The 26,166-nt window shown below is 38.9% G+C and overlaps 1 protein-coding gene across 3 annotated transcripts; it reads right to left on the reverse strand.

Annotated features, from left to right (window-relative positions):
* Window positions 1-1,516: 1,516 nt before the first annotated feature.
* mroh1 (maestro heat-like repeat family member 1) lies at window positions 1,517-25,983 on the reverse strand. Of its 3 annotated transcripts, XM_085473285.1 has the most exons (46): window positions 25,834-25,983; window positions 25,071-25,174; window positions 23,969-24,071; window positions 23,681-23,826; window positions 22,781-22,912; window positions 22,230-22,392; window positions 21,356-21,454; window positions 21,043-21,194; window positions 20,283-20,423; window positions 19,997-20,089; window positions 18,747-18,825; window positions 18,312-18,425; window positions 18,016-18,089; window positions 17,750-17,872; window positions 17,145-17,252; window positions 16,757-16,901; window positions 16,517-16,557; window positions 15,909-16,050; window positions 15,612-15,664; window positions 15,279-15,386; window positions 14,454-14,573; window positions 14,218-14,340; window positions 13,441-13,587; window positions 12,742-12,768; window positions 11,354-11,476; window positions 11,177-11,256; window positions 10,703-10,844; window positions 10,467-10,562; window positions 9,598-9,702; window positions 9,360-9,495; window positions 9,035-9,147; window positions 8,678-8,830; window positions 7,617-7,673; window positions 7,257-7,354; window positions 6,941-7,106; window positions 6,575-6,744; window positions 6,323-6,460; window positions 6,017-6,131; window positions 5,702-5,848; window positions 5,559-5,625; window positions 5,299-5,420; window positions 4,748-4,897; window positions 4,489-4,623; window positions 4,207-4,309; window positions 3,981-4,046; window positions 1,517-3,895 (listed from the first exon to the last, which is right to left on the reverse strand). In XM_085473285.1, the coding sequence occupies exons 3-46, from the start codon at window positions 23,988-23,990 to the stop codon at window positions 3,819-3,821; spliced, it is 4,911 nt and encodes a 1,636-aa protein (XP_085329411.1). In that variant the 5' UTR covers window positions 23,991-24,071; window positions 25,071-25,174; window positions 25,834-25,983; the 3' UTR covers window positions 1,517-3,818. The 3 variants fall into 3 exon arrangements, with proteins under 3 accessions (XP_085329411.1, XP_085329410.1, XP_085329412.1); XM_085473284.1 differs by lacking the exon at window positions 25,071-25,174; XM_085473286.1 differs by lacking the exons at window positions 12,742-12,768; window positions 25,071-25,174.
* Window positions 25,984-26,166: the final 183 nt, after the last annotated feature.

Genomic DNA, 26,166 nt, shown 5'->3' on the forward strand with positions numbered 1-26,166 from the left:
GTTCCTTTTGCATTGCGTGTGTGGAAATGCTCTTATTTTCACTATTAAACATAGCCCTGAGTTCTACTGTTGTTGTTGTTTTTTAAAATTAGATTTCACCAAATGTTTAAGTGATATCCGATCACAATCAATTTTTTTCCGGTCACGTTTCTTCCTCGAAGACGATTGGGTACCCACAACCCTTCCACTTTTTAATAATGCGTTGGACAGTTCTTAATCCAATTTTAGTAGTTTCTGCATCTCCTTAGATGTTATCTTTTATCAATGCATGCCAATGATTTGACCCTTTCCAAACACTATCATCTTTTCCACGACCACGAGATGAGTCTTTCGACATGGTTGTTTATGAAATGAGAAGCAACTCATTGCACCAGTTGGGGTTAAACAACTTGTTGCCAGCTGAAAGACCTATGCAGTAATTATCCAATAGGAGGGCTTGTACCCATTTGCTTAGTTAAATCCAGGTGGTTACCTTTTTTTGGCCAGGCAGTGTAATTACATTACTAATTTGCAGACTTACGGACACACATTTAAAAAAAAAAAAAACAAAAGTGGTATTGCAGCATTTGAACAGTCGATTACTGGATACCTTAATGACCTCCACAGACTGTTGTGTGCAGTAATTACCTCATTGATTTGTTAAAAAGTGCAAAGATGTGTGAGAGATGAATTGTGGGGCTTCTGTGGGAACAGCAGGAAAAAGAAGACTCACACATGCTTGGAGTTGAATTTTCACAAACTTGTAATGAAAGATACTTTTCATTTTTGCCTTTATACACAAATACAGCTCATAATGTTGCCTGCTCTATTACGTGCTAACATTCACAACATTCATTCATATTCAAGTGACTGACTTTGATGTGCCGTCACAGAACTGTCACCACTCTATGTTTTCGTGTGCAGAACACAAGAAGGACCAATGTAATAGAACACAACATGGTTATATTACCTTAAGTAATAATTTGGTAACCCTCTGTTTACATTGAAAACATGTTGAATGATCAGACAACTCAATGAATTTAATGTAATGAGTGAAATACTCATTGGTGGCATTGCTTGACTGATTTTTCAGCGCAGTTTCATCTGTTGTTGGATAAAGAGAAATCGTCATTGAGCTGCACTTGAGGACAGTATGAATGTAACTGTTAACATGCTTCCTGGTTGGAGGCTCATCGAATACACAAGAATATTGTAGCTCTCTGTTGGAGTCATCTGAAGTTTTTCACTTTCTATTCTAAGTTTTCTGCATGATTACGGTGAGTACACCTATGTCACACATATGAAATAAGAATTTCAGCTAAAATTTCTCTTTATTAAAAAATGGTGGCATGTGTTATCTGCACACAGGATGAAAATGTCTCTTTATATAGACAGGTGGGTATCTGCTGGTCTCTTAGCTCAGATTTATCCATCCAGTCTCGTTCAAAGTCCTGAACTCAGTTGATCTGCTGTAGTAAGAGTATAACTCATTTTGAAAAAGGTATTTAAAAAAAAAAAAAAAATACAAAATGACTAGTTATGTTATAATGGGTCTGTTTATTTATTCGTTTTAGATGCACTGATTACCATCGTCCTCACACACTCTATTGAAAACAGACATGCACACATTCACGCTCCAACACGCAGACACATTTGAAATAATCACCATCTGACATTCAGAACATGTTAAAAACCAGGAAGACATGAAACAATCAATATCAGTTGTACAAAGTTTACAACAACAGAATAATACCAACTACCCTAAACCGAGCCATAGTGTTAGAAAGTGCAGGAGGCCACGAGTCCCTGTTTGTAGGGCTAGCAAAAACAGATCCAGGAGCAGCTTATGTATGCGATTAATACATTTATAGTGTGAATGTGAGTATTAAGAGACAAATGTGTCTCAATTGTTCAAGTGCAAAAGTAAACAGGGAAAAATAAAGAAGACTTGTGATGCTGAACTTAAGCAGGGCTTAAAAGTGCAACGGAAATATCAGAGGTAAACTTTACAACAAACGATGCATCGCTATCACCTTAATCAGAGTTTCTGGAAATTTCTGCCCCAAAATCGATTTGAATGTGGATGCACAACATATTATTTTCGACTTATTGTCTTTGAGCACATTGATTGGAGACATAAATACTAAGGTCCTGTGTTCAAGTCATTCTCGTATAAGACACTGCTCACACACATATTTACACGCACACCCACATCAGTACCTAAAAGCACACAAATAGAGGCAACAACTGTAAAACTAAACAAGGATCAAGCGCTTTCGAAGTTAGAATAAAGGAAAATCATTAACGGCATTGCTACAATATAATGAGGGTGTAGATATTTGGCATTGGTTTCATCACGTTTAGCTGGACTGTTTGACAAAGCAACACTAGGTTAGTAACCTTTTATTGGCTACAATTGTCTTTTTGACAATTATTAATTGGAATTGAGTTCGTTTTCTAAATAATGTGACACCTCTCAGCGTTATGGATTGATATGATTTTGGCTGGTGTGTTTATGAGGGTTGACACAGGAGGTTTGGCAAAGATTTTTTTTTTCCAGGCGATTAACGTGTACGCGTGAGATTAATGTGAAGTTCACGTGAAATTAAAAAACAAAATTAACCATATGCTGATAAAACAAGACAATCAAAGCAGTTTTAAAAGCCTCGGCTGAAGACATGACTGTTACAGCTGTAGAGATGGTAGTGATTTATAAACAGCATCATTAAACAGTGATAGTGAGCCTGGCATTAGTCAATAGGCAAACTCTTACCCAGTTCCCATTACTGAGCTTGAGTCCTGCTGGTTATAGAAACACTAACAGCTACTGGCTGGTTACTGGTGGCTGATTTAGTGGCTAAATGATATGGATTAATTACTCACATCCTCCAGACACACTGTCAACCCTTCAAATCTGATCTGCTCTAGCTCTCGTGCATTTATTTTTATTTTATGCTTCACTTTAAGACATCCACGTGGAACCACAAATCTAATCGATCTAAGCACGTTTCACAGGGTCTTCAACTGAGGGCAGGGAAACAGCTCAGCAGTGGCTAAAGATTCAAAAGGTGAGGGGGAGGGTGGGGTCTTTAGTACACCAAAACCAAGCTCACTAAACTGCAACTACCTGTAACGGAGATTTTCTGGAACTAAACTCCACATTCACTGACATGGTCACAAAATGCTGCCATGACTACACACACACACACACACACACACACACACACACACAAGCTACCAACCACGCTCACGTGAACTAGTCATGTACTTCAAATGTGCAACTTTCACTTGCTCATATATATATCTGTATTCAAAGAAACTATATTTATTCTAAAAAAGTTTTACTCAAGTTTAAATGTATTTTCATGTTCGCATTAGAAACTTCACGTATAATATATTGATCGAGAGAACACAGTGTATCTCGTTGTCGCTGTCACACTGACAGGATGCTACAGATGAGGTCTATCTGTAAAGAGCACAGTCCTGGGTCACTAAAATACCGTTAAGAATCGACTCTTCCTTCAAGTACCAGAGTAAAAGGTGAGAGGGGCTAAATTAAGACTATAAGAGCTAAATGCATCTGCATGTGTGTGTGACTGAGTGTTTTTAGTTTTCATTGGCATGATCATGTGACCGTTTGGTTTCGTACTCCTCACTTCTTCCTCTTTGGTCCCTGTTCTGGTCTTAATGAAAGTCTGCAGTTAGTTTATTTGGATAATTTGAGAATGACTGCACACTGGAACACAGAGTGCTGAATATTTAAAAAAAAAACAATTAAATTACTATCTATACCGACCACTGATGTGTAAAGGAATTACTAGTATTTGTATGTGTGTGTGTCAGTGGAAGTGTCCCATGGCTTCAGCAGCCTTCACTCTCACAACAGGATCTGGATCTTGAAGCAGCATCACCAAACCTGTAAACGAACGCACACAAATATTAAAACCAGCAAACAAACAGAATGAGATCAGAGAGGAAATGAAGGGATTTTTTCACTTTACCTTTAGTGATGGTGCCCATGTTGAGGTGGGAGTGATGCTCCTCTTGAAGATTTCCCAGCATGAACCCTGATGATGGATACATCATCATCATCATCATCACATGTCATCTGTAAACTATCATACTGTAACCTAACTGACACAGAGGCTGGTTTTCATTTGACACTTCATGCTTATTGATAGAACTTCAGTTTATAATATGGAGTGATCTTTTAAAGTGCAGTGATACCTATAAACATGGCAGCTCCTGCTCTGACCTCAGGCCAGTTACTCTTGAAGAATTGGATGACTGAAATGTGGTAGAAGTTCAGCATGCCAGGAAAGTCCTGAATCTACAGCCCACAAAACACACAATAAGCATCACAAACGAGCATCTATATTATGATTTACTGTAACTTTGCAGTGAGAAAAGCAAACATCAGGACAGAAAGCTGACAAAATCTAAAACTAACGGTTTGAATTTATCTCCCCACATTTAAATAAGCTTAACTCAGACGGTCTCTCAGCTCACCAGGTATTTTGTGAGGTCGTTGATGAATTCTCCGTAGTGCAAGCTCTTATCTTCATGTAGGTGGTTCTGAAACATGGCTGTGATCTGTTCTGATCCCACTACAGGAGCACACACTCGCATCGCATACTTACACGCCTAAACAAACAAATCAATCCACTTTTACATGACAGCATGTAACAGCTCACCCTCTAGTACTAAAGTGTATCTGCAATAAGAGAGAAAGCTGCTGTCACAGTTTGTGTGTGCTTTCCAACTTTACCTTAACCACCTCCGGGTTTGGATCAACCAGGTGTAACAGCAGGCTGACCAGAACATTGTGGATCTGGTCTTTGAACACTTGCTCTCCTGAGCCAAACGTGGACAGGTTACCCATGAGATGGATGGAAGTACAGCGGATGTCATCGTTCTCCTGGTTGAGAGTCAGAAGCGGCACTTAGCATTTTATCTAGACAACTAGAGAAAGTGCATTGCCTGTTTCATCGTCTCATGTAGGTTGGAATGGGAAATTTCACTTTATTAGGCACAGAGGTGTAGGCAGGTAAACAGGTGTGCCTACAAAAAGGGCCCTGTTAGTAGGCACACCTGCTGAAAAGCCACAAACGTACAGGTGTCTCATAAAGCCTCCTTGCGTCTGAATATTTAAAAAGTCATCTTCTCACAGGACTGAACAAAGCTTGAGAAATCTAACTGACCTCAGATGTGAATGAACTTTTAAGAAATATTGATATAAAATACAACAAAATTTTACTTTATTTAGATTAATATTTGATTAATAACATGATACAGGACATATATAAAGACCAAGCTTACACTTTCCAAGAAAGGTTTAATCTTCATGAAGATGTAGACCGCGAGTAGGTGAACGTTTTTCTTGTCAAGGTGGACAAGAACTTTAGACAAGCCTGACATGGCCTCAAGTGTGATCAGTTTACCTGTTTCAGTTTTATATAGAAAAAAGAGAGATCTGATTAATGACTGTACCATGTACGCTTTAAGAAACACTGCAGTGAATTAGATACAAATGTTTATTAGCGTTACCTTTTTTCACTTTTAATCTGCTGTTGACTTACCTGGATCATCTTTCTCCTCCATTCCTGAACTCATGGCTGCCAGCAGCTCCTTGGCATATTTATTCACCTAATATGAAAGTTACATGTGAGTGAGTGTCGTAACAGTTAGGGTGGCTGAGTGCGAGTGCTGTGAGTGTGCGTACCTTTTCAGGTGAGCCCACGGCTATGTTCCCCAGCCCTCGCACAGACAACATGCGGACCGTGCAGCATGGATCTGATATCCTCTCCATCATGTTGTTCATTAACACATCTACTAACATCAGCTCTGTCACCACATGATGGTTCAACAGCTGGAGTCACAAGATAAGACCGTGACAAAAGACATAAAATAAATAAAAAACATTTTATTGTTGTTCTCCTGCTGCTGGCCAATGAAGCTGCTAAAGATACTCATTTAGTCATTTGCAATTTAGATATAACGATAAGAATTGGAGACATGTAATCACTGGGTTTATCACCTCAGAAAAGAAAGCAGTGACAGTGATTCGCTGGCATTCATAGATATTGTTCAGTAATGGACACAGACACTCCACGATTGCAGGCAATCTGGGACCAGCATGCTTAGCCATCGCCCTAAGGACAAGGCAAACAAACGCTTGTTTACAAAGACACCATAGCACATTTAGAGCACATTTAAATTAACATTTTAACTCCTAATAAGACAGGGTTTGGATAAAATGCAAAACAAGGGCATAGTGTTTCCAGTGTACTGTTTTAAAAGAGATTTACAGCTTTACTGATGTGCAACATGAAGATATCTGTACCTTGCTAGCAGTGTCACTCCTTTAACATGTGTACTGGCTTCCTTCACTGCATCCCAGGCGTTATCCTCATCCAGTTTTTTCATCACCTCATCTAACTGGGCTCGTGCTAACAAAATTCTCAGCGCTTCAGCTGCTACCCTGGAAGAGAAGAAAGGATTGGATCCAAAAGTTCACCCACAGAAACACCTGACATTCTAACTTGACAGAGATTTTATTTATTTATTTTATACATAAAAAAAAAAAGATGAGTACCCTGCGACGTGGATGGAGGCAGTGTGTTTTGAGTTGCTGTCCTTTGGTGCTGAGACTCCGACGCTCGCTCCCAGTCGCACAGTGAGGCAGGAGAATAGCCGAGGGAACAGACTGACCGCTGGCTCCTGACTCTGACCGTTTAATAACAGCTCCTTGAGACCGCATGTCATCTGAATGACAAAAGTCACACAACATTCACACCCATCAATTATCTATAGTAAATTTACCAAGTTTAAAAACAGCACCAGAAACTAAACACAAGCTAATTTCTTTGTAGTCTGTACAACAGACTTTCATGATATGTGTGTGTCCTGTGCACAACAACTGCATCTCAATTTACATGTAGTGAGTCACTTTGTAACTTACAGCCAGTGGCTGATTAGTAGCCACCTTTGTTGTTCCTCCTCTCATCAATGACTCCTTCTTGTCTACGTAGGGTGTCATGATGCTAAGTTTCTCCATCACCATCTCCATGATCTGATTAGCTACAATGGGGTCTGCTCCCAAAGCCATCCACATCTCACTGATCCAGCTGCACGAACAAATACGCTTCATGTTCACACATGTCCCAGAAAATATCTGTTACAGCTAAAATATGAGCAATTCTTTCTTATATTAAGACAAAAAACAGCTGGCATGTGGTCATGCTGAGGAAGAGGATTTAAAGGTTCTTTATACTTACTTGTCATAAGGAAGTGGTTGGTTGACTAGTGTATTGATAACAGTCTGTAGATGCTGAGAAGCCAGGATAAGTACTGTTTGTCCCACTGCCACTCTCACCTGAACATAATACAATAAAACAGTTATTCTTAGCAAAGCGAGTGAGTTCATTAAGTACCTGCAAGAAAACAAAGTAAGAGAGTTGTGAAGTAAATGGCTCATCATTGCAAAATAGGGCTCAAAGGTATTCTTCTAATTTGCTCTTTGTTATTTTAACATGGGGATAATAAGAAATCCTTTAAATTGTAAATGCTGATAACGCTCAATATCTGAATAATTTAAGTGTGTGATATATGAATTGTGCATTCATGTTTGTCTTTACCTGGTCCTCTGTGACGCTCTGCAGACGCACATGCAGCACCTCCAGCATCTCTGGGACCTACATACACACCAAACAACACAGAAACAAACAATCGCTGTGTTTGGTGATCCAGAAGGACAGCAGCAGGTAAAGCACTTCACTGTTACAGTTGCAAAACCATGTCTGTGAAGCTGGTTACATTTAGCAGGACTTTTGATTTGATGTCATCTGTACGGCCATCAAGATCATTTTAGGCAAACACAATCTAACTAAACCAGTAACAGCTATACTTTCCATGTCCTGCTTAATTCTCAGAAATATTTCATCAACATTTCTGGGATGTCTTGACCTAACAGGCCTCTACAGGTCACACCAGATCATGTGAATCAGGTCAGAGCTAAGAGGCTCAAAAAAAGTGGAATTTCCTCCTTTCTTTGTCTTTTTTTTGTAAACCACTTTGCTGTTTAATTCTGTTCTGAATTTATTGCTCACTCATTGATTCAAAGATTTCTTGGCCCTTGGGTTGCAAAGCAGCCAATCTTGAGTTTTTAAATGTAGTTTGTACCTTCAAAGTGGTCTTTAAAAAAACAAAAAACAAAAAAAAAAAACTTTCCCCTTCATTAGGCGTTTTCCCGATCAGTGTTTTTTATGAATACATGAACAAAGACTTTAACAAGGTTTAAAGATTTACAGTGCCGTTTTTTGCAGCCCTTTGGTCTTCTTCAACTCCCAAGACTGAGTGTTATTCCCTTTGATGTTTGAAGGACGCCTACTCCCAGGAGAGTAGCAGTAGTCTTAAATTTTATTCACTTGTAGACAATTAGTTGTTTTCGCGGGCTGAATAACATCCAGATCTTTAGAAGTGCTTGTTGCTGCTTTTCCCTGCTTGGCGGATCGCTCAAATGCCTCTTCTTAAGGTTCTGTGAAAGCTATCCCCCAAATTTGTGAGTAGGCAAATGTTGTATACATTTATTTATAAGGAAATGTCAGTGATTCCAGAGATTTCTCTTTTGCAACTTTATATCATATGCAATGACTGTACAGGCATAAGAAAATGCAACTAAAGGCAGTCCGTGCGTTACCATATCTTGTAGTCCGCCTCCTCTGTTCTTGAGCAGAGTATTCAGAATGACAGTTGAAGCTCGGCAGCAGTTTGTCTGGCTGTCGACAAGCCCTTCAAACAGCATGAACACCAATGTCGTCAGCTGCTGCTGAGGCAGACGCTTACTCATCACCTGATTTCATGCAGGGAAAGATACAGTTACACACACACACACACCTACATTATGGTGGACAGAGTGTGACAGACTATACGCATTACAACAGATAACTGCACAAACATATTGTTGAGTGTCATACTAAAAGATAAAATCCACACTGGCAAGAAAACAAGTATTGAGCACGAGCAATAAAGCAGTTCGCAGCTCTCCTGCGCGTACCTTGGTAAGGTCTGAGCAGGTCTTGTACAGAACTGAGTGGTCAGGGTTCTCCAGCCGATCCTTTAACAACAGCAGAGAGTCCACAGATTCATCCTTATAATCCAAAGAGAATCCTAGGAACAGGGATAGAAATATTTAAATAAGTTTTACACTGACAATAATTATTCACAGTTCAACTCCAGATTATCCAACCCCTGCTCCTTTTATAAACTAATTACAAAATAACAGACAGGGTCTCATCATTGCCTCCTTACCTTTCCCCACTTTATGACATGGTACTTCCTTAAAACAATGTATAAAATGTCAAAGCGTTACATGACTGTACCTTCATATCGAAGTTGTATATAAAGGAGTGTGTGTATGCACTCGACGGCAGCAGCGCGCACGGCAGGGACAGGGTCCGAACAGCGTGGAGACAGGCGGCCCAGCAGAGCTCCAAGGTTGTGGAAAGACACCATGTTCTACACAAAGTTTTGAGTTGTTAAATGGTAATTACACGATTATCCATTGAATTATAAAAACATTTTGTCACCAATATATCTGCCCTATGTTTTTGTGTGTACCTTGACAGTCAGGTTATCCAGGTAGTAAGCCAGTATGTGAGCTGTGGCTGTGATAGCTCGCTCCCTCTCGTAGTCCTGTCCAGAACTCAACCATGATTCAATGTGCTGCACAAGGAAGTCACATCAGAAAACGCAGGTTACATACACTATGGTAAATGGCCTGTATTTGTATAGTGCTTTACTTTGTCCTTTACAAGAGCTTTACACGTACACTACGATATGATACTGGCATGTTAAAGTCAATCATTACTGTATGGCAGTCTACAATACTTAAAGATTTTTATAAAGTTATTTGTGGAACTGGAGTCGTGAGCAGGACTGACAGAAACTAAAATTAAAAGCAGAGAAAGAGCAATTTGTATCATGCACTTAAAACCAGAAAAGTCAACTTCTGTTGACTTTGCATTGGAGTCACACTGGGTTAAATATGTACACTTGGGTTTTAAGGGGTATTTATTATTTTCTTCTTTTTTTGGGGTTGTATGGAAGCCCCAAACGCAATTTCATTGTTCTTGACAATGACAATAAATAAATAAATAAATACTAAATACTGAGTCAACATTATGTCACGATGATGGTAAGAGAGTATTTAAATTATTTTTCTAATAGAAGTATTATTTATTTAATAGAATATTGATATTTTGTTTCCCTTAATCGATCTATTATCACCATGTAAAACACTGTGATACTATTCTGTATTGATTTTATTCCCCATTCTTCTACTGCTCGACCAAAACTACTAGTAAAGATTTTCATCAGCCCCTTAATCTTATGACAAAATGACCTCATTTATTTTTAAAAAATTAAATAAATAACATATTGAATAGCCAAGTGAAAACAAGAGCATTTGCTGAAGCGGCAGGCTTCACCTTAAAGACATTCTGTAAACCGTCGGGTGTTGGATCTTTAGCCAATACGCTCTTCAGCAGCTCCTGCAGAGCAGCCAGCGTGTCTTTGTACAGCGCCTGTAGAGATCCACCAGAATATATTGACTGACAGCATGACAGCATTTAAAATACTTGGCTACAATGACAGACAAAGTTTGCTATAAAGATCAGAGGTGGTACAAACAAACTACAGCAGATCTCAGTCTATCTCACTTCACCTTTCTCTGCTTGGGGTCGAGCGGCTCCTCTTCTTTAGTTTTCTCTGGAGTGTTCGTCTCAGCTGGCAGACAGAACACACTGTTGATACACACCTTTAGCAAGTCAAAGTTCTCATTCTCGCTCATCGGAGGGTCCAGTGGACTGAGGCATTAAGGTCAAAGATAAAACACTGGGAGATGACAGAGCTTCAGTCACTGATGATTCATTTCACGTCAGCAAAGTGCTGCCTCGTATTTGTCTCCTGTTGACTTTGAGTTCTGTGGTTATCATTTAAGTCTGCAAAAGGAAGTCACCCCAAATCAAAGTTTTACAGTTCATTCAGTGCAAACAGTAAGATTAACTACTACAAACACTCATTTATTAGTAAGCGCTCTGTACATATATTCAGTAGCTGTTAGTCTCTATTATTAAGGGACTTAATTTGTGTCATATTACTTTGCAAAGTTCAGTTTCTTCACTGAAGTGAAGGATACATAAGGTTGGCACACGTGCTCATCACAAGCTGGCGTACTGGAGTCCTCAGTGCATCAGCTTGCTCTGCCTTAATGAAGTCCTGACCAGTGAAAAAAATAAAAGACAAGAACATGTCTGCTGTTCTTACTGTCTGCAATTACTGTGTAACAAGAAGCTGGCCCTTAATTTCCACTGACCAGCATAACAGTAATGAGCTCCTGCTTGCGAGAGAAGATGTAGCCCTGTTTCTTCACACACTCACTGATGGCTCTGGCTATGAGGCCAACACTCTGGATCAAACTGAGCTTCATAGTCAGGTCCTGTATTGGGAAAATGCAGAGATGACGGTGCACAAAATAAAGACAAAATGACGCACAAAGACATAAAAAAAAACAACAAAAAAAAACAAAGAGAGAAAATGATTCGGGTCAAGAGGCAGTCTCCGTTATCAAGAATGAACAAGATGCACTGCAAACCTGTTTTAGCAGACACAACTCTAAACAAAGCATAGTAAAAATAAACAATAAAATACATATAATAATAAATCAGTCAGCTAATTAATTAAATCAATCCAACATGTATATTGCAGATTGATCCTCCATGCCTATGGATGGAAAGAAATGTGAGGTGATCAGTAGAACAACACAACATCTGCAAGCTCTGATCAGTAAGACATAAAAGGCGTTCACACAGCGTGCGAGTCACCAGTGAGTAATGTAACAGCAATCAACCTTTAAGCAAATAAGGCAAAAAGAAAGAAAGAGTAGAGCTTATAGTGAAGAACAGAGAGAGACGGACCTGAAGGTGTTATTTATCAATGTCACCCTGACTAGAACAATGCCGTAAACACAGCTGTTTCTTTGCCCCAAATGATTATAATCACAAGACAAAATGTTAACAGCTTAACAGCACACACATAATACAATATTGTCGTAAACCTGAATATTATTTAGTAAGGACTAATGTAAGAAAGGTGGTCTGCTAGTTTCTTATCATCTGCTCTTTGTAGCTGAGAGCCGACAACAAAAGATAAAAAAATCTTTCAAGCTTTCCTGAAGTGAGTGTGTGAGATATTTTCAGTGATGCATCACTTTGAAGCTACATTTCCCAGAAGTACACCACGGTCCCTTATTGCAATAAGAAGTGATGCTCAATATGGTTTCCGACGGTTCAACAACCAAATTTAGCTGGGATATATTTTAGTCTCATTGCTATTAGGTGATTGTAAAAAAGTTTTAAATTGCATTTTAAAAATCAACATAAACTCCACCACCACACTGGAAACATGTTAGTGATCGATCATACATGAATGCCTTCAGAGGACAGTAAAGTCTGGTGCTCTTGCACCGTGAAACTTCACATGTATGCAGTGAAGCTGGGTTGAAGCATAATGAAAAGGCTGTTTTACTGCACAGCGCTCTCAAATTGAAGACTTTCATGTATGATTTTAGTGACAATATCACCAAAAGTATGCAGATTTTATGCAGAAATATATTAAGAAAGGAGGGTGAGATCAAACTGAAGAAAGAGGAAATGTTAACTAGCAAGGATTAAAGACAAAGCTCCTGGATTCCTGTGACGATACCTTTGTCTCTACTTTAATCCCCAGAACCTGCATAAAGAAAAGGTGATAAGGAATGAGCTCACATACAAACACAGCCCTGATTCCTGCAGGATTCAGGCAAATAAAATGTTCATCAATAAGCTGTTAAAATTAAGAGTTTCCTTGTTCACTGCCTGTAGCATCAGACCTGGATCTTAGCTCAGTTTGCTGTTTTTTCTCTTTCTTCTCATGAACTGTCTGATCACCTAAGTCAGCGGTCCCCAACCTTTTTAGCACCACAGACCCGTTTAATGTCAGACAATATTTTCACAGACTGGCCTTTAAGGTGTTGCGGATAAATACAACAAAATAAAATGATACGACCAAGACAAAAACTGTGGTATTTTGTAAATATAATAATAAAGGCAAATTCACTGTGTAATTGTGTAACTTTATTAGCAGCGTCCTCCTGAAATGCGCCGACAGCATTGAGAGTAACATCCTCCTCTCTGCCCCTTAATGCTCTCTGGTCGCTATGGTAATGCGTAAATATTTCTTTCAAATATATACACCTAAGCCTCAACTCTCGCGGCACAGACCAGACGACTCACAGACTGGTCCCCGGCCAGGGGGTTGGGGACCGCTGACCTAAGTGATGCAGGAGTCTGTGACACCCAGCAACACCATCTCAAACAATGGCAAACTACTAAATCACAGGACTGTTTCTCTGTGTTTCCATACCTTGGTGTTGAAATGTTTACTGATGCAGCGTAGAATGTCCTGATCAATGCGGTTCAGAATCTTTTCTGGAGGGGCGTTCGCAGCCACCTGACCGTAGCACAGGATTAATGTGCTTTTCACCTTCTCCACCTCGACATCATTACGCTCCTGAGGTTAGACAAGAAAGGAATAACCAGCCGTTTTGTTTTTTGTAAAAAAAAAAAAAAAAACTGTACAATCAGTATTCATTTTGTTAACCAATAATTTTTGTCACACTTTTTCCTAATAAAAACAAGCTGACAAGGAAATAAAAAATAATGCTCGAGGACAAAAACGATGACGGGATGTGTTGCCACTTTTTGTCAACGAAAAAAAAATATTGAAAATATTCTGCAGAGACAAGATCCAATAAGAACTATCTAAGAGACAGGTGTATAGACGGGTGGGAATATGGACGTGATCCAGTCAGAAGTAATCTCTGATCTTAAATTAACATATGAGAGGAAGAGAAGAGTAGACATATGGACACATTTGATATTTCATGTCAAGGAAAATAAACAGTGTTGAGAAACTGTCACCAACAAAACTTGACACTCTTTCACACTTTATAATGTAGCCAACGTCAGATTTGGTCTCATATCTTATGATATTTAGCTAAAACTACAAGAATTTAGATTTTTTTAGAATGAGATTTTGGTCAAAAGATTGTGAACAAATCAAAATTTGACATCTAAATGAACACTGCTCTACATAAAATAAACATAAGGAAACTTGTTATTTGCACATTTTCCATCGTACTTTCAGCAGGTTAAAGATGCTCGGTGACTTCTTGAAGGCATCCGATTTTCCAAACTCATCCAGCTTGGCCAGAGTTCCCTCCAAGTGGCTATTTGCACACAGACCGACGCCCATCGCCACTCCCTGAGAGATGCAGATGACGGGAATTTAGAGTCAGACTATAAACCTGTGCAACAACATCGAAAGTGACATGAGTTTTGTACGAAAGAATATTGTCAGGTGACAGTTTAAGGTACCTCTCTTTCGACTGCATCATTGTGCCGAGCTGCGAGGAGAACTTCATGCAGCTGTTTTTTGACCAGGTCTTTATTGAAACAGTGTTGGAGAGTCACTCCTATACATCGATACAGGAAGCTCTAAAAAAAGGGAAAAAAAAAGGCTCATTATATAAATATCTAAGCAGCATTTTCATATCTTTCTCTCCTATAAGAGGAACATCTGTGATATCAATTATACTATACAAAATTTACTAGTTAAGTTTTGTTTATTTTCAAGCTACACCCTTGGTCAGGTGTAACTTTTCAACTTTCTGTATGCAATCAAAAAATATATATATAAATAAATAAATATAAATTGTATGTGTTCTGCTAAGCATTCATTATGTCTGCAGCAGATGACCAAATCAAATTATACCTTGCAATTGGATTTAAGAATGAAGAAATACTTGTGATTTAAATATGATTCATAATATTAGCATGAAAAAAAATGGACCCATTTAGAAGAAAACAACTTGGTGATTTGGGTGAGATGATGAACGTTTGGCATCAGCTCTCATTGCACAGTCTTGCCAAAATATGCACAAGGAGTACCATGGGCATCATTTTAGTGCTAATGTGTGCTGTGTGAACTGTGGTCTCATATTTGTGATGGAAATCTTAGAATATTGCAGTTTTCTTCTCTTGGAAATTGACAATTTTACTGTCAGAAATTCTGACGTTTTTCTTAGATTTATTACCACCCTCTACCTGCTCCATATTTTTCACTTCTAAATTAAGTTTGCTTTGAAGTCTTAGCAGCTCTGAACTGATTTAATAAACCTTTACTGTTAAAAAGGTACCTACCTTCTCCTCTAAGGCGTTGTTATATGTAGGGAGGTATCTGGTTGATTCAGCTGCCAACTGACATACCCACTTATCATCATCAAGTGCTGTCAGGGTTTTAGACAAGAGCTGTGGACAGTTTTAGCACCGTTAGGATGACTTTGATCAAATTAATTGACTTAAATGTTTTTTGACGAAGCAGGGATCATAACAGTCTAACTATATAAATAATCTAATAATGATGACAACCATCATTCACTCTCTTCCCAAATAAGTGGGACGATATTTTTGTTTTATTCAGCTGAAAATCACTAATGCATTTGAAGAGGGAATATTAAAAATAAATCCACACACCTCCAGTAACCTCTTGTCCCATTCCTTCTTATCCAGACTCTCTGCAGCGGACTCTGTTAAAACCAAAAACCACAGTCAGAAAGCTCTGGCAGCAGCATAGTGAAAAATACTGTGCATGAGGATGACACTCAAGGTGACGATCATCTTTACAAGAAAAAAAAAAACAAAAACAAAAACCAAGCATGAGAACCCCTGAAGGGCAAAAGTGCCAGTTTGTGTAACTACAGCAAAGCACATATATAGTATAATACAAATAAATGCATAAAATGATTACTGTATGTGCACATATTTTCATACCCTCTAGTACTGTAAGCAGTGGAGCTATTTCTTTGTCCCAGACTGCCTCAGCATTGGGGTGAATGTTAATACTGAGGATTTGGAGGAGAGAGAGGGACGGAGCGCCATGATCTCTGTTATTGAATGGAAAAGCTGCATTCACCTACAAAAACAGATACGTATCATTTATATCACAGATCACATAAAAGACAAACAATTGCAGTAAATCTGTCTAACTTGGTTATTGCTCCGTGGTAGGAGGAGCTAGAGAAAAAAATGCAACTACAAAGAATTTGGGATTAAAAGCCATAGAGAGTGAAACAAACGCATGCACGCACACAAAAAACACACATACAGACTTAACTTTCACTCACAGTATGCATATAACACCCCATCATTATATGCAGATCACACACACACACACACACACACACACACCCCGGGGATTAAATTAGCATAATAAATCCATGCAGTCCTTTTTTCTTTTTGTTTAATTTTCTTTTTTTAAATTTTATTACAAAAATTTTGCTCCAGCCAATTATTAGATGGGATGCTTGGCAAGCCTTTATTTGAATACTGAAGATGCAAAAAGGGAATTAGGTTTAGCCGATGCTTCTATATTTGCTTACCAGCAGTCTGATCATCAGTGTTTGTGGAGATGGTAGATTGACTAAAGGACAGAGATGAGACATGTTTAGGTTAAACTGATCATTCAGAACAAGAACAAGAGACGTAAGAACAAATTTCAATGCTTATAAAGTTATTTATAATATTATTTTTTCCACTTCCACACACAACATTTCAACATAGACCCCTTACAGCACACTGCTTTCCACACGTTACATAAAGAAGTGTCTATAGCCATGTACCTTCCCGTGTAAAGTCGATTTTGAAGCTGGGCTCTTGGTTATTTTTCTTCTTGCTGCCCAGCACTATGAGACTTTTACAAAGAGGAGTAGTGGCATTGCTGTACTGTGAAGGGGTCAGATAAAACAGCAACTTTGGCCACAGTACCTTCAAACAAGAAAACACACATGTTAAATATCACAGCAAAGTTCTTAAACGTAACACTTTTAACTGACTAGTAGTACAAATCAAATTTAACTGACCTACACTACTAGTCAGGGAAGTTTCACACATGCACAGCATAAAATAAAGACATAAGAAACACCTGCTGCTAACACCGTTTCCTGAACAACACATGTTAATATATATACACAATATTTATCAGATCAGACTGGTAGAAAGGGTACATACATCGGCTAGTCGTCCAACAGTGGTAGTGAGGAGATGAAGGGTGTTGTCACACATTGACCTGAGTGACTCGTTAGTTACCTCCTCTGGATCTGTGGGCCTCTGACTCCGCTGAAGACACACAGAAAAGGGCACAGGTAGTAATACATATTTTACTTAAAAACATCTTTGCTGGTCCTTCTGTACAGTTCTTCCTTAATCTGGGGTGCTAAAGTCCTCAGGTTATCTGTGAGAGGACTGATGTTTCACATCTGCAGAATCTGTCATTTTCAGCTCCATATAGTTCATTAATCTTATAGACTTTAAGATAAAGTATTAAAGCTCATTTGTGAATTATGAATTGTGAATGATTATGAATGTCTGGGCATTAATGGGCTTGTTTGCATGTCATCATTCATGTTTGCACCTTAGATTTTAATCACATGGAAAACAGAAAATGATATTTGTTTTTACTGTTACCATTTTGTACATTGTGTACATATATACAACAAAAAGCCACCATACTAACACACACATACAGCACTGAAAATGCAACTAACAGAGAACTTCCATACAAATCAGGAAAAAAAAAAAAAAAAAGGGGGAAATGAACACAAAAGGAGTTGTACCTGATACGTGTCAGGTAAAGCACAATGTTGAACTATGAATCGAACCAGTAACTCTCCTCCCTCTAACTCCAAGTAGCCGTGATGAGCCATGGCACTGATCACTTGGACCACACGCTTCTTCACCTGGGAAACAATGACATCATTGTCTAAACAACTAAAAGCTTAAGGAAAAGAGTAAAACACAAGAAGAATATGTTCATCCATCTAACAGCATGATAGTCAAAAAATAAAAAATAAAAAGGTGTGTGTGTGTGTGTGTGTGTTACCTTGTTGCTGTGGTCAGCTATCGGCTGTCTGATGCTGGCCAGAATCAGCAGCTTCTTGCTCTCCATAGTAGAAGCTGTAATGCACAGGTACTAATAAAGGCAAAGTCTTAAATAATCAAATGAATCAACACTTCTATGTATGCACACATAGATACATAAATACTATCACGTGATTTAGGTAAACTGAACAATTTGCTTCTTACTTGTCTTGAAATGTCTGTGTGCCGTAAAACAGGCAAGTGTGTGATCAGGGAATAGTGTGTGTCATGCTTGGAGCTGTTATTGTATTTCCTTACTGGAGGAGTTGATGAGGTGACGGAGGACAGCCAAGGAGCCCATCCTGCTTCTCTCATTACTGTTCTCCAACTTCTGAAGAACAAACATAACCAGGCGATCTGGGAAAGAGTTCGCTAAAGGGAGAGAATTAGAAGTTTAAAAAAAATAAAATAAATACATTTAAATGTGAAATGCATAAATTGACACAGATGTAATAATCAGGTCAAAAAAAGGCAAGCAAAGCAAGACAGAGGATAAGAGCAGTCCACAAACTGCCACAGTTAATGCAATTATCCTGTGGTGGAAACTGGGTCTAACACGCTAATGCACATCTCATTACTGCTCTTGTGACTCTCCAGAGCTAAACCAGATAGAAAAGCTTGACCGGACAACATTCAGCTGTCACTGTGCACTCCACATCAACATAAGAAGAAAAATAAAAGTAAAATTAGTACCAATCAAACTGAAGCAGCGCAGGACCTCATTGTGGTTCTTGACAGTAGGAGGGTTACTGTAGTCAACAGGGGCAGACACCTGGTAGAAACAAGGGAAGAGCATCATGGTGTCTATTCTGGTGACTTTTAGTTACATCAGGAAAATAATGGTCGCGGTAGATTAGATTATTTTAGATGTCATTAAAAATGGCTCACTATAACACAATTGTGCTACATGTCGCATTATTCTAAATAATATTTTTACCATTACCTTTATCCCTTGTATTAAAACAGCTGTGATAATAACAGCGTATGTGTTATTCAGCATGGATAAAATACAGTTTTCTAATTTGGTTTCTGTGGCTTCGGGTGTCATGGGTGCAGATGTGTGTTTGGATCAGTGACAGCCAGGAAATGTATATCTACCTAATACGAATCACTGCATTTGTATATTAAAAATGGGACTGATATAATTTTACATAACAAGGACTCTGCTCATAATCTACAAGTCAGAGTGCAAATCAAGCAGCTAAAGGCAATAAAACATTTGTATAAACGCTCTCCTGCAGCTGTATCATATATAGGGATGATGGTGTTCTCCTGCTGCTGAAGAATGGGAGAATATTAACATGAGTTCATTTTTGCATGGACCAGTGCATTTTTGAAAACCATAATAAAAAAAATTAACAGTCTGAGCACATGGTCTGTTTTTACAGCACAAAGTCACATGTGTTTATTGTTTTTGAAAAGCTTCATGTGCCACCACTTTCCCACTTCGGGTACACTTCTCAGCTGAAAATAAGAACTGAAAATGTTGTAGGAACACATTCTTAACAGCAACATGCACTTTTAAGCACCGTTAAATATTACATATATAAAATGGAGGGAAAAAAATTACAAAAGGAACTGTAACAGACACTGCTGCTGTAACATTATGCCATCACATCACATTACGTAGTTGAGGTGAAATTTTGCAACACGCAGGCATCAGGCCAAGTGTCAGCTGAGTCACAAGGATGTGAAAATGTGTGACCTCAGTAACAGTTACGGTCATTTGATTCATCAACTAAGAAAAGCAGCACAGGTGAGCAATTCGCAAGAATTAACCCAGTCCATTCATTCACAGATTTGTGCTTTCAATACCATAAGTAGTTCAGCACCAAACAGAAATACTGAGAAACAATTCTTCTAACCATTTGTTTCTCATCAATACACTACACAATCAATGATACCAATTTATTACCATGCAAAGAAATGCACTTAAAGTGTACCTGTTGGTGCAGTGCAAAGAGCAGAGCTTCCAGTTGTGCCTCCAGCACCCTGCTGCCCATGTTAACAGATGCATCTAGGACTTGGCACAGACTCTGTTTAGAAAAACAAAACAGGTACACTCACGCAAAGGCTCAGACTCAGTTTAAGATGCACTTCTACTTAAAGCCAGGACAGAGTTTAGAGATGCTCAGAGAGTAATGGTCCTCCATTTCCTTACATAAATTATACTTTCTACAAAAACCCATAATAAACAATCCCTACACTGATGCATCACACTGTGCCCACCTTGCTAATGATGTAGTGCTCGTTGTTTTTCTTGTACAGGGACAGGATGGCAGGAACAAGTCTGGGAATCTGTTCCTCCAGTTTATCGCTGGCCATCAGATGACACATTGATCCCACCGCCTCAGCCACTGTCAGCCTCAACTGGAAGCCAAACAGAAAAGAAAAGTCAGAATATGAGGTGATAGAGATGACAAAGATTAGGTGAGTACTTGGACATATGTGTAATAAGAATGACCTTCACATCAATAACCTGTGATTGAATAAATATTAGTTCCCAGAACAAGCCTCTTTCTGAGATAATTTAACTAAATACTCTTCTAATAAACAGTTGTATCTTCCCAATTGTGCAACAAACGGTTTAATTGTTTGGTTCAGTAACACAGATTAATATAGAGTCAGTACAAAAAGTAAAGATGTCACCCTCTTCTAGTTGAGTTTTGTGACTCTCTTTTGTTGACTAAAACAGATTGCACCTTCCAGAAAACTCAAAAAACATTTTTTTGGGAATTTCCCAATAAAACAGTGTCTCTCCAGGATAGGAGAGTAAATTACACCAAGTGTTCTCTCTGTGAGAAAATTAATTTAGCTTTTATCATTTATTTTTTTATTTGTCATTGCAGCTTTGGATGGCTTACTTCTGCTTCCTTAATGATTCAGCTTCCTTCAACAATGCCTCAACCCATGACTTCTTGCAAAATGTAGGTGGTTTTTCAGTTGTATAGTTCACTGCATTTCATATCATCTTGCACGATCAACCTACCTTGGGCTCTCTGCTTTGTAACCAATTATTGAAGAGGATTTCAAAAGCAGCATAGATGTCACTGGAGAACGTGTCTTTTCTGACTGAAGGATCTGGAGCCTTGTCTAAGTTGGCCAGGTACTCCAAGATACTGTCGCTGAAATGAGACAGAGCTGCAGGGAGAGAAAAAACAACAAAACAGGAAACAGAAAAGCCGTGTGACTGTAAAGAGCAGGCAAAGCAAACACGCGAACATCGTGAAGCTGCACTTTTTGTTTGGTTTGTTCAGTCAAAATCTAAGAAACCACTGGAAAACAGGTCAGGTGGTTCTTACCAGAAGAGAAGACCCACTTTATGTTGTCCTGTTTTGCCATGCTCAGCATGGGTAACATGGTTCCCAGAATAGCATTCAGAAACGGCACCATGCCATAAACTAGAGAACAGAACAGATTACACATTTATGGCACGCTTACATTTCCCTCTTCCTCTATAACAGCAGTGAGACATACATTGGCATTATTTTTGCACTATGAGACTAATTTTTATACAATAATTCAAATGATTTGTCTATCAGTTATTTGGCTGTTACCACAATAAGTGACACTCAGACATGAGTAGTTCAGACAACTGATTATTTTTCTTTTAAGTTATTCCAGATTTCATTTTATGGAGTTTGGGGAGAAAAAAAACAACAACTTCATTCATGCCATAAAACACATGCTCAAATTCAAATGTAGGATTAGTAACGTCAGCCGCACTTTAAAGGCCCTTTAAAGACTGACAAACTCTGTTTAACTACCTGACATGCTACTTTGGTAGCTGCCATACTTGGAGCACAGACACTGAAGTTCAGGGCTCTAAATAAGTTTTACTAATCCATTAGAAAAGTACACATCAGCTCAGAAGTTTTGAAAAATATCTTACTGCTGCCAGTATGACTCCATACTTAGTGGAAAAAATGAGCCCTAATCATTTGTAATCACAGAGTGCTCCTAAAAAACAGAGAGAAAGAAAAAAAATCCTGGTGTTGTGCAAAATCTTTGACCTGCAAGTGCTCTTACTGGACAGGTTTAACAGGTTCAGCTTTTCTCAGCAACCGCTCAATTCCTTTCTTCTCAGCCAAAATCCTACCCTGGCCTGCATGTGGGCTTCCTTAAAGACAGACTGCACATTTTTCCTTTCATGTACGCCAGTAAAAATGTCCTTACCATTTGAATCAGAGAGGTTGGCCAGTGTTTGAACTACAAAGAAGTGAGGCAGGACCCCTGGCTGGAACTTGCTTAGTATCTCCTCCATGATGTCATTGATGTGCTTATTACCCACCGCGACCAAGATATTACTGGCTGCCTGCTGCCAGTCTGGGATGACCTCCTGAATCAACCATGAAGGCAGAACAACAATGAAGAGGATGTAAGAAAGGGGCCACACGAAACTGTATGACTAAGGCTTTTAAGATATCTTAATCAAAACTCAATCATGTAATGTCCACACTCTTAAAAAAACACAAAAATCAATGATTAAAAGTAAATATTCTACCTTTGTCAAAGGAGCTTAGAAAGAAAAACATCTGGACTTCTTTAAGTTTCTTGAAGACGTTACACCTCTCAGCTTCTTTAGCTCTAAAGAAGAAGAACTGAAGAAGCTTCTCGGATGAGAGGTGAAAGGTCCACTTAAAGAAGTCCAGATGCTTTTCTTTCCAAGCTCCTTAGACTACGATGACCTGGGCGACTGAGAACCTTCACAAACATAAATAATTTACCTTTGATCGAGTCATTTCATCTGAGGCCAGGGAGATAATACTCTTTATCCTGGAAGGACTGATCTCCTCTATCCTGCAGCTAACAATCAGCTCAATAGTCCGAAGAATCACAACTCTGTGGCTCACCACCAGCTACAGAAGAAAGATGAGATGAAGAAGAGGAAGATATGAAGAGGCGATATAAAAGCATGGAGAAAAAAAAAAAAAAAAAAAAAGAGGACCACAGGCTGGTCTGCGATGGAATAACATCAGTCACTATGCCAATAAGCTCTCCGACCACACAGAAATCAGCCTTCATTTTGATGTCAGTACAAGCGTAAAATCTGATGACTGCATCTCCCAAAGCTGTGTTACCTTGTTGTCAAAATCTGTCCATAGAAAGGCAGAGCTTCCAAAATAGCCTTTGTGGTAGTTTCTGTTATAGTATATGTCTCCCTAAGCACATTTTAGCATGATGATACTGACGGATTAATAAGATGAAAACAGTATCAGCCTCACTGACAAGGTCATTAACATAAAGGAGAACAGGAACACAATGGAGTGAAACAGGAAATTAAAATGCTACAGGAGCAGTTAATCTGAAACATAACAGCATGACTCTGTTTTCTGCTGAATGTCAGGGACTGCCTTTAGATAAGCAAAGAATATATCACCAAGAACATTTTACACCATCTAAATTTAAAAAAGCCAACTAATGAACTGAATGAATTCAGTGGCTACAACGGTATCAAAAGTCTCTGCATCTGTGTGCGGGAAAAAAATGGAGAAAAACAGGCTCAAAATAGATTTAACAGTCCATATTGCTTTTAAACATTAAACGACTTTGCAGTTGTTTTCTTAGTTACGTAATTATGGCTGACTTTCGTCTTCCTAAGGACTCTCACTATTCTGGGTTGTTACCTTAGGGTGTTTCAGGAGGTAGTCCTGACACATGGCCAACACTCGGTCTGGCTGCTGTTTTCCCAGAGTCAAAATAGACTTCCTGACTTGTTCCTGGACTTCTGAGTCTTTATCGGTGGCTGCATCAAGAAGAGCCAGGGTCACCTCTGAAAGGAAAACACAACCTCAGAAGCATATCGGAGCAGAAAAGGAGTAAACATAAGTGGATGGACAACATTTCAGAAAGCTGAATTGACCAATGTCAAATACATGTGGCTTAGCCTTCAGTAGGGAAGGGAAGAGACTCACGTTCAACATCCGTCTCATCCATGTTGGACAGCAAGGAGCTCTGGCTTCCTGGAGCCAGAGGCCAAAGAGGGGTTGTTTCTCCTGGGATACAGATGGGCTAGAGCTACCGAAGACAGTATACAGTATTTACAGTTAATACTGTTCTTAATATTGCCATTTTTTCATTGGAAATAAACTGCTGTTTTGACTTGGGAGCAACCAAAATCATTTGATTCATTTAAAATGTTCATACTACCATCCCAGTATGGATGTTCCTTTATCAAATATGTGCAGTAATGTATGCAAAAACATGACAACCAGGGGTTAAAGTGGGTTGGAACAATCTGAAATAGCATCCCACCGCCTTCAGTTAATGATTAATTACATCTGATAGAGAGGTTAGTGCATCTTACTATTGAGTGAGTTGTGCTTGTTTCCAGTGATGGCATGGAGACACTTGCTCAATAATAAGAAAACAATGACATCCCATGGTTCATTTACATCTTAAACACATCCCTTTTTCCTTTTCATCCCTGTGATGCAATTAATGGTGCTGATTTAAATAAGGTTTCACTGTAGTCTGCATCTAGTTAGTGCCACAGAAGAGGTAAGAAATGATTTTTAATGGGGAAGTATTGTAAAAAGTAACTTTAAAACAGCTCAACAAATATCAACAAATGCACAAACTATATCCGTGCAGTGTGTTGCAAAATACATCCGTGAGCTAAATGCTCAGTTGCTTTTTTTTTCCCAGGGAGAGGAAAAAAATGTTAACATGCATCACTGACATATGGAGAAAGATGCCAGAAAGATGAGTTATTTATTTTTAAAGAATGGGATTTTCACATGCTGAGCAGTCTCTGAGTTTTAAATCAGATACTGGATTATGCATGATGTGTTGTTGAATTATGTTTTTGCCTAACATTTTGCAAATGCTTACATGAAAATATGGCAGTAGGCAGTTTACTGCATGCTACACTGGTTAGTTTGCAGTATTGTTATCAAGTTTACAGAGAATTAGTATGTTGAACTGAATATATCTTGGGTACTGCTAATGGGTTACATGAGTTTATATTTAAGGTGATTAAGTTGATGCGGATTAGACTCATTCACCGAAGTCTACCTTTTACTGTCTTAACATCTGCTTATATCTTGTTGAATTCAGGTGGTTAAATCCATAAAGAGCAGGGAATATCGGAGTAGCATGGCAGTTCAGCTGATCACAATCTGCAGACAAAGAAACATCTACTGGACATCACAGAACACATTTTTATGTAACTTACTTCTAACTCACAGTAATTATTTGGCCCTGCTGCAGCCAATCTTTGTGCCTTCACCTGCCAAATCTCAGTTTAACCTCTGATTACAACAACTCACGTAGACACAGGGAACCTGCGGGAAGCTACCTGAGAGCAGACAGTTGATTGTGACCTCTGTGACAAGTTCACACTGAGACACGCTAACACCTATTAATGAGTTTAAGGCTGTATTCAACCAAAAACTGCCACTATCTGGTCAATAGGACTTAACTTTTTATCAGTCCGCCACACCTGCTGTGCTAAAGGGTTAACATAACCAACAACTGAATCGTTGCTAGCTCGTTCAGTCATTTATTGTAATTTTACGTTGATTATACCATAAAGAACGATGACATTGCAAGCAAACACACCGTGTGGGCTAAGCTAAGTAGAGTGCCTGAAGTGAAGCCACTTATACATGAGTGAACTGTTAAACCTTTAGCTTTTACCTGCTTTGGTGGTGATGCTGCTGTCGCAACCTACTCAAGAGTCATTAGTGTGCTAACCTAGCAGCAGCTGCTGCTACGGAAGAGCTACTAGCCTTCTTATTGAAGCAAAACAGCGGCCTTTCTAATATGGCTAACTTACCAGCCGAGGGTCTGCCAAACAATAATCTCTCACCCCACGGTCAAGTCTTATCTTGGTTTAAAAAACAGGCTTGCGTATCCGTGTCACAGTTGACGTTAGCGCCTGACTAAAGACTGCAGGTGTAAACACGCTTGGTCATGTGCTTTCAGTCAGCAGGAACGCATCAGGCAGGGGGCGTGGCTAGCGTGCAGACCTGAAACACATAGAGCTGCCACTTTCACTGCTACCGAGAGGTATCGAGACTTTGACTTGCTAAAGTGCGTCATCAAATTAGTATTTATTTCTGTTGGGTAAACTGGGTACCTCATCATAATTCATTATTTTAAAAAAAAA

The sequence above is a fragment of the Copadichromis virginalis genome, linkage group LG11 (genome assembly GCF_057382275.1).
Source record: "Copadichromis virginalis isolate Kocher_CV1m ecotype Utaka linkage group LG11, C_Virginalis_male_GT1.1, whole genome shotgun sequence".
Classification (NCBI taxonomy): domain Eukaryota; kingdom Metazoa; phylum Chordata; class Actinopteri; order Cichliformes; family Cichlidae; genus Copadichromis; species Copadichromis virginalis.

Excerpts from the sequence above, each read along its gene's own strand:
- mroh1 (XM_085473284.1), bottom strand. The coding sequence starts at position 23,990 with ATGGATGAGACGGATGTTGAAC. Across the intron at positions 10,845-11,176 it reads AGCACGTGTGCCAACCTTAT|TCCACTGGACCCTCCGATGA; the intron begins GTATCCTTCACT and ends TTAATGCCTCAG. Across the intron at positions 4,047-4,206 it reads AGGAGCTGCCATGTTTATAG|GGTTCATGCTGGGAAATCTT; the intron begins GTATCACTGCAC and ends ATCCATCATCAG.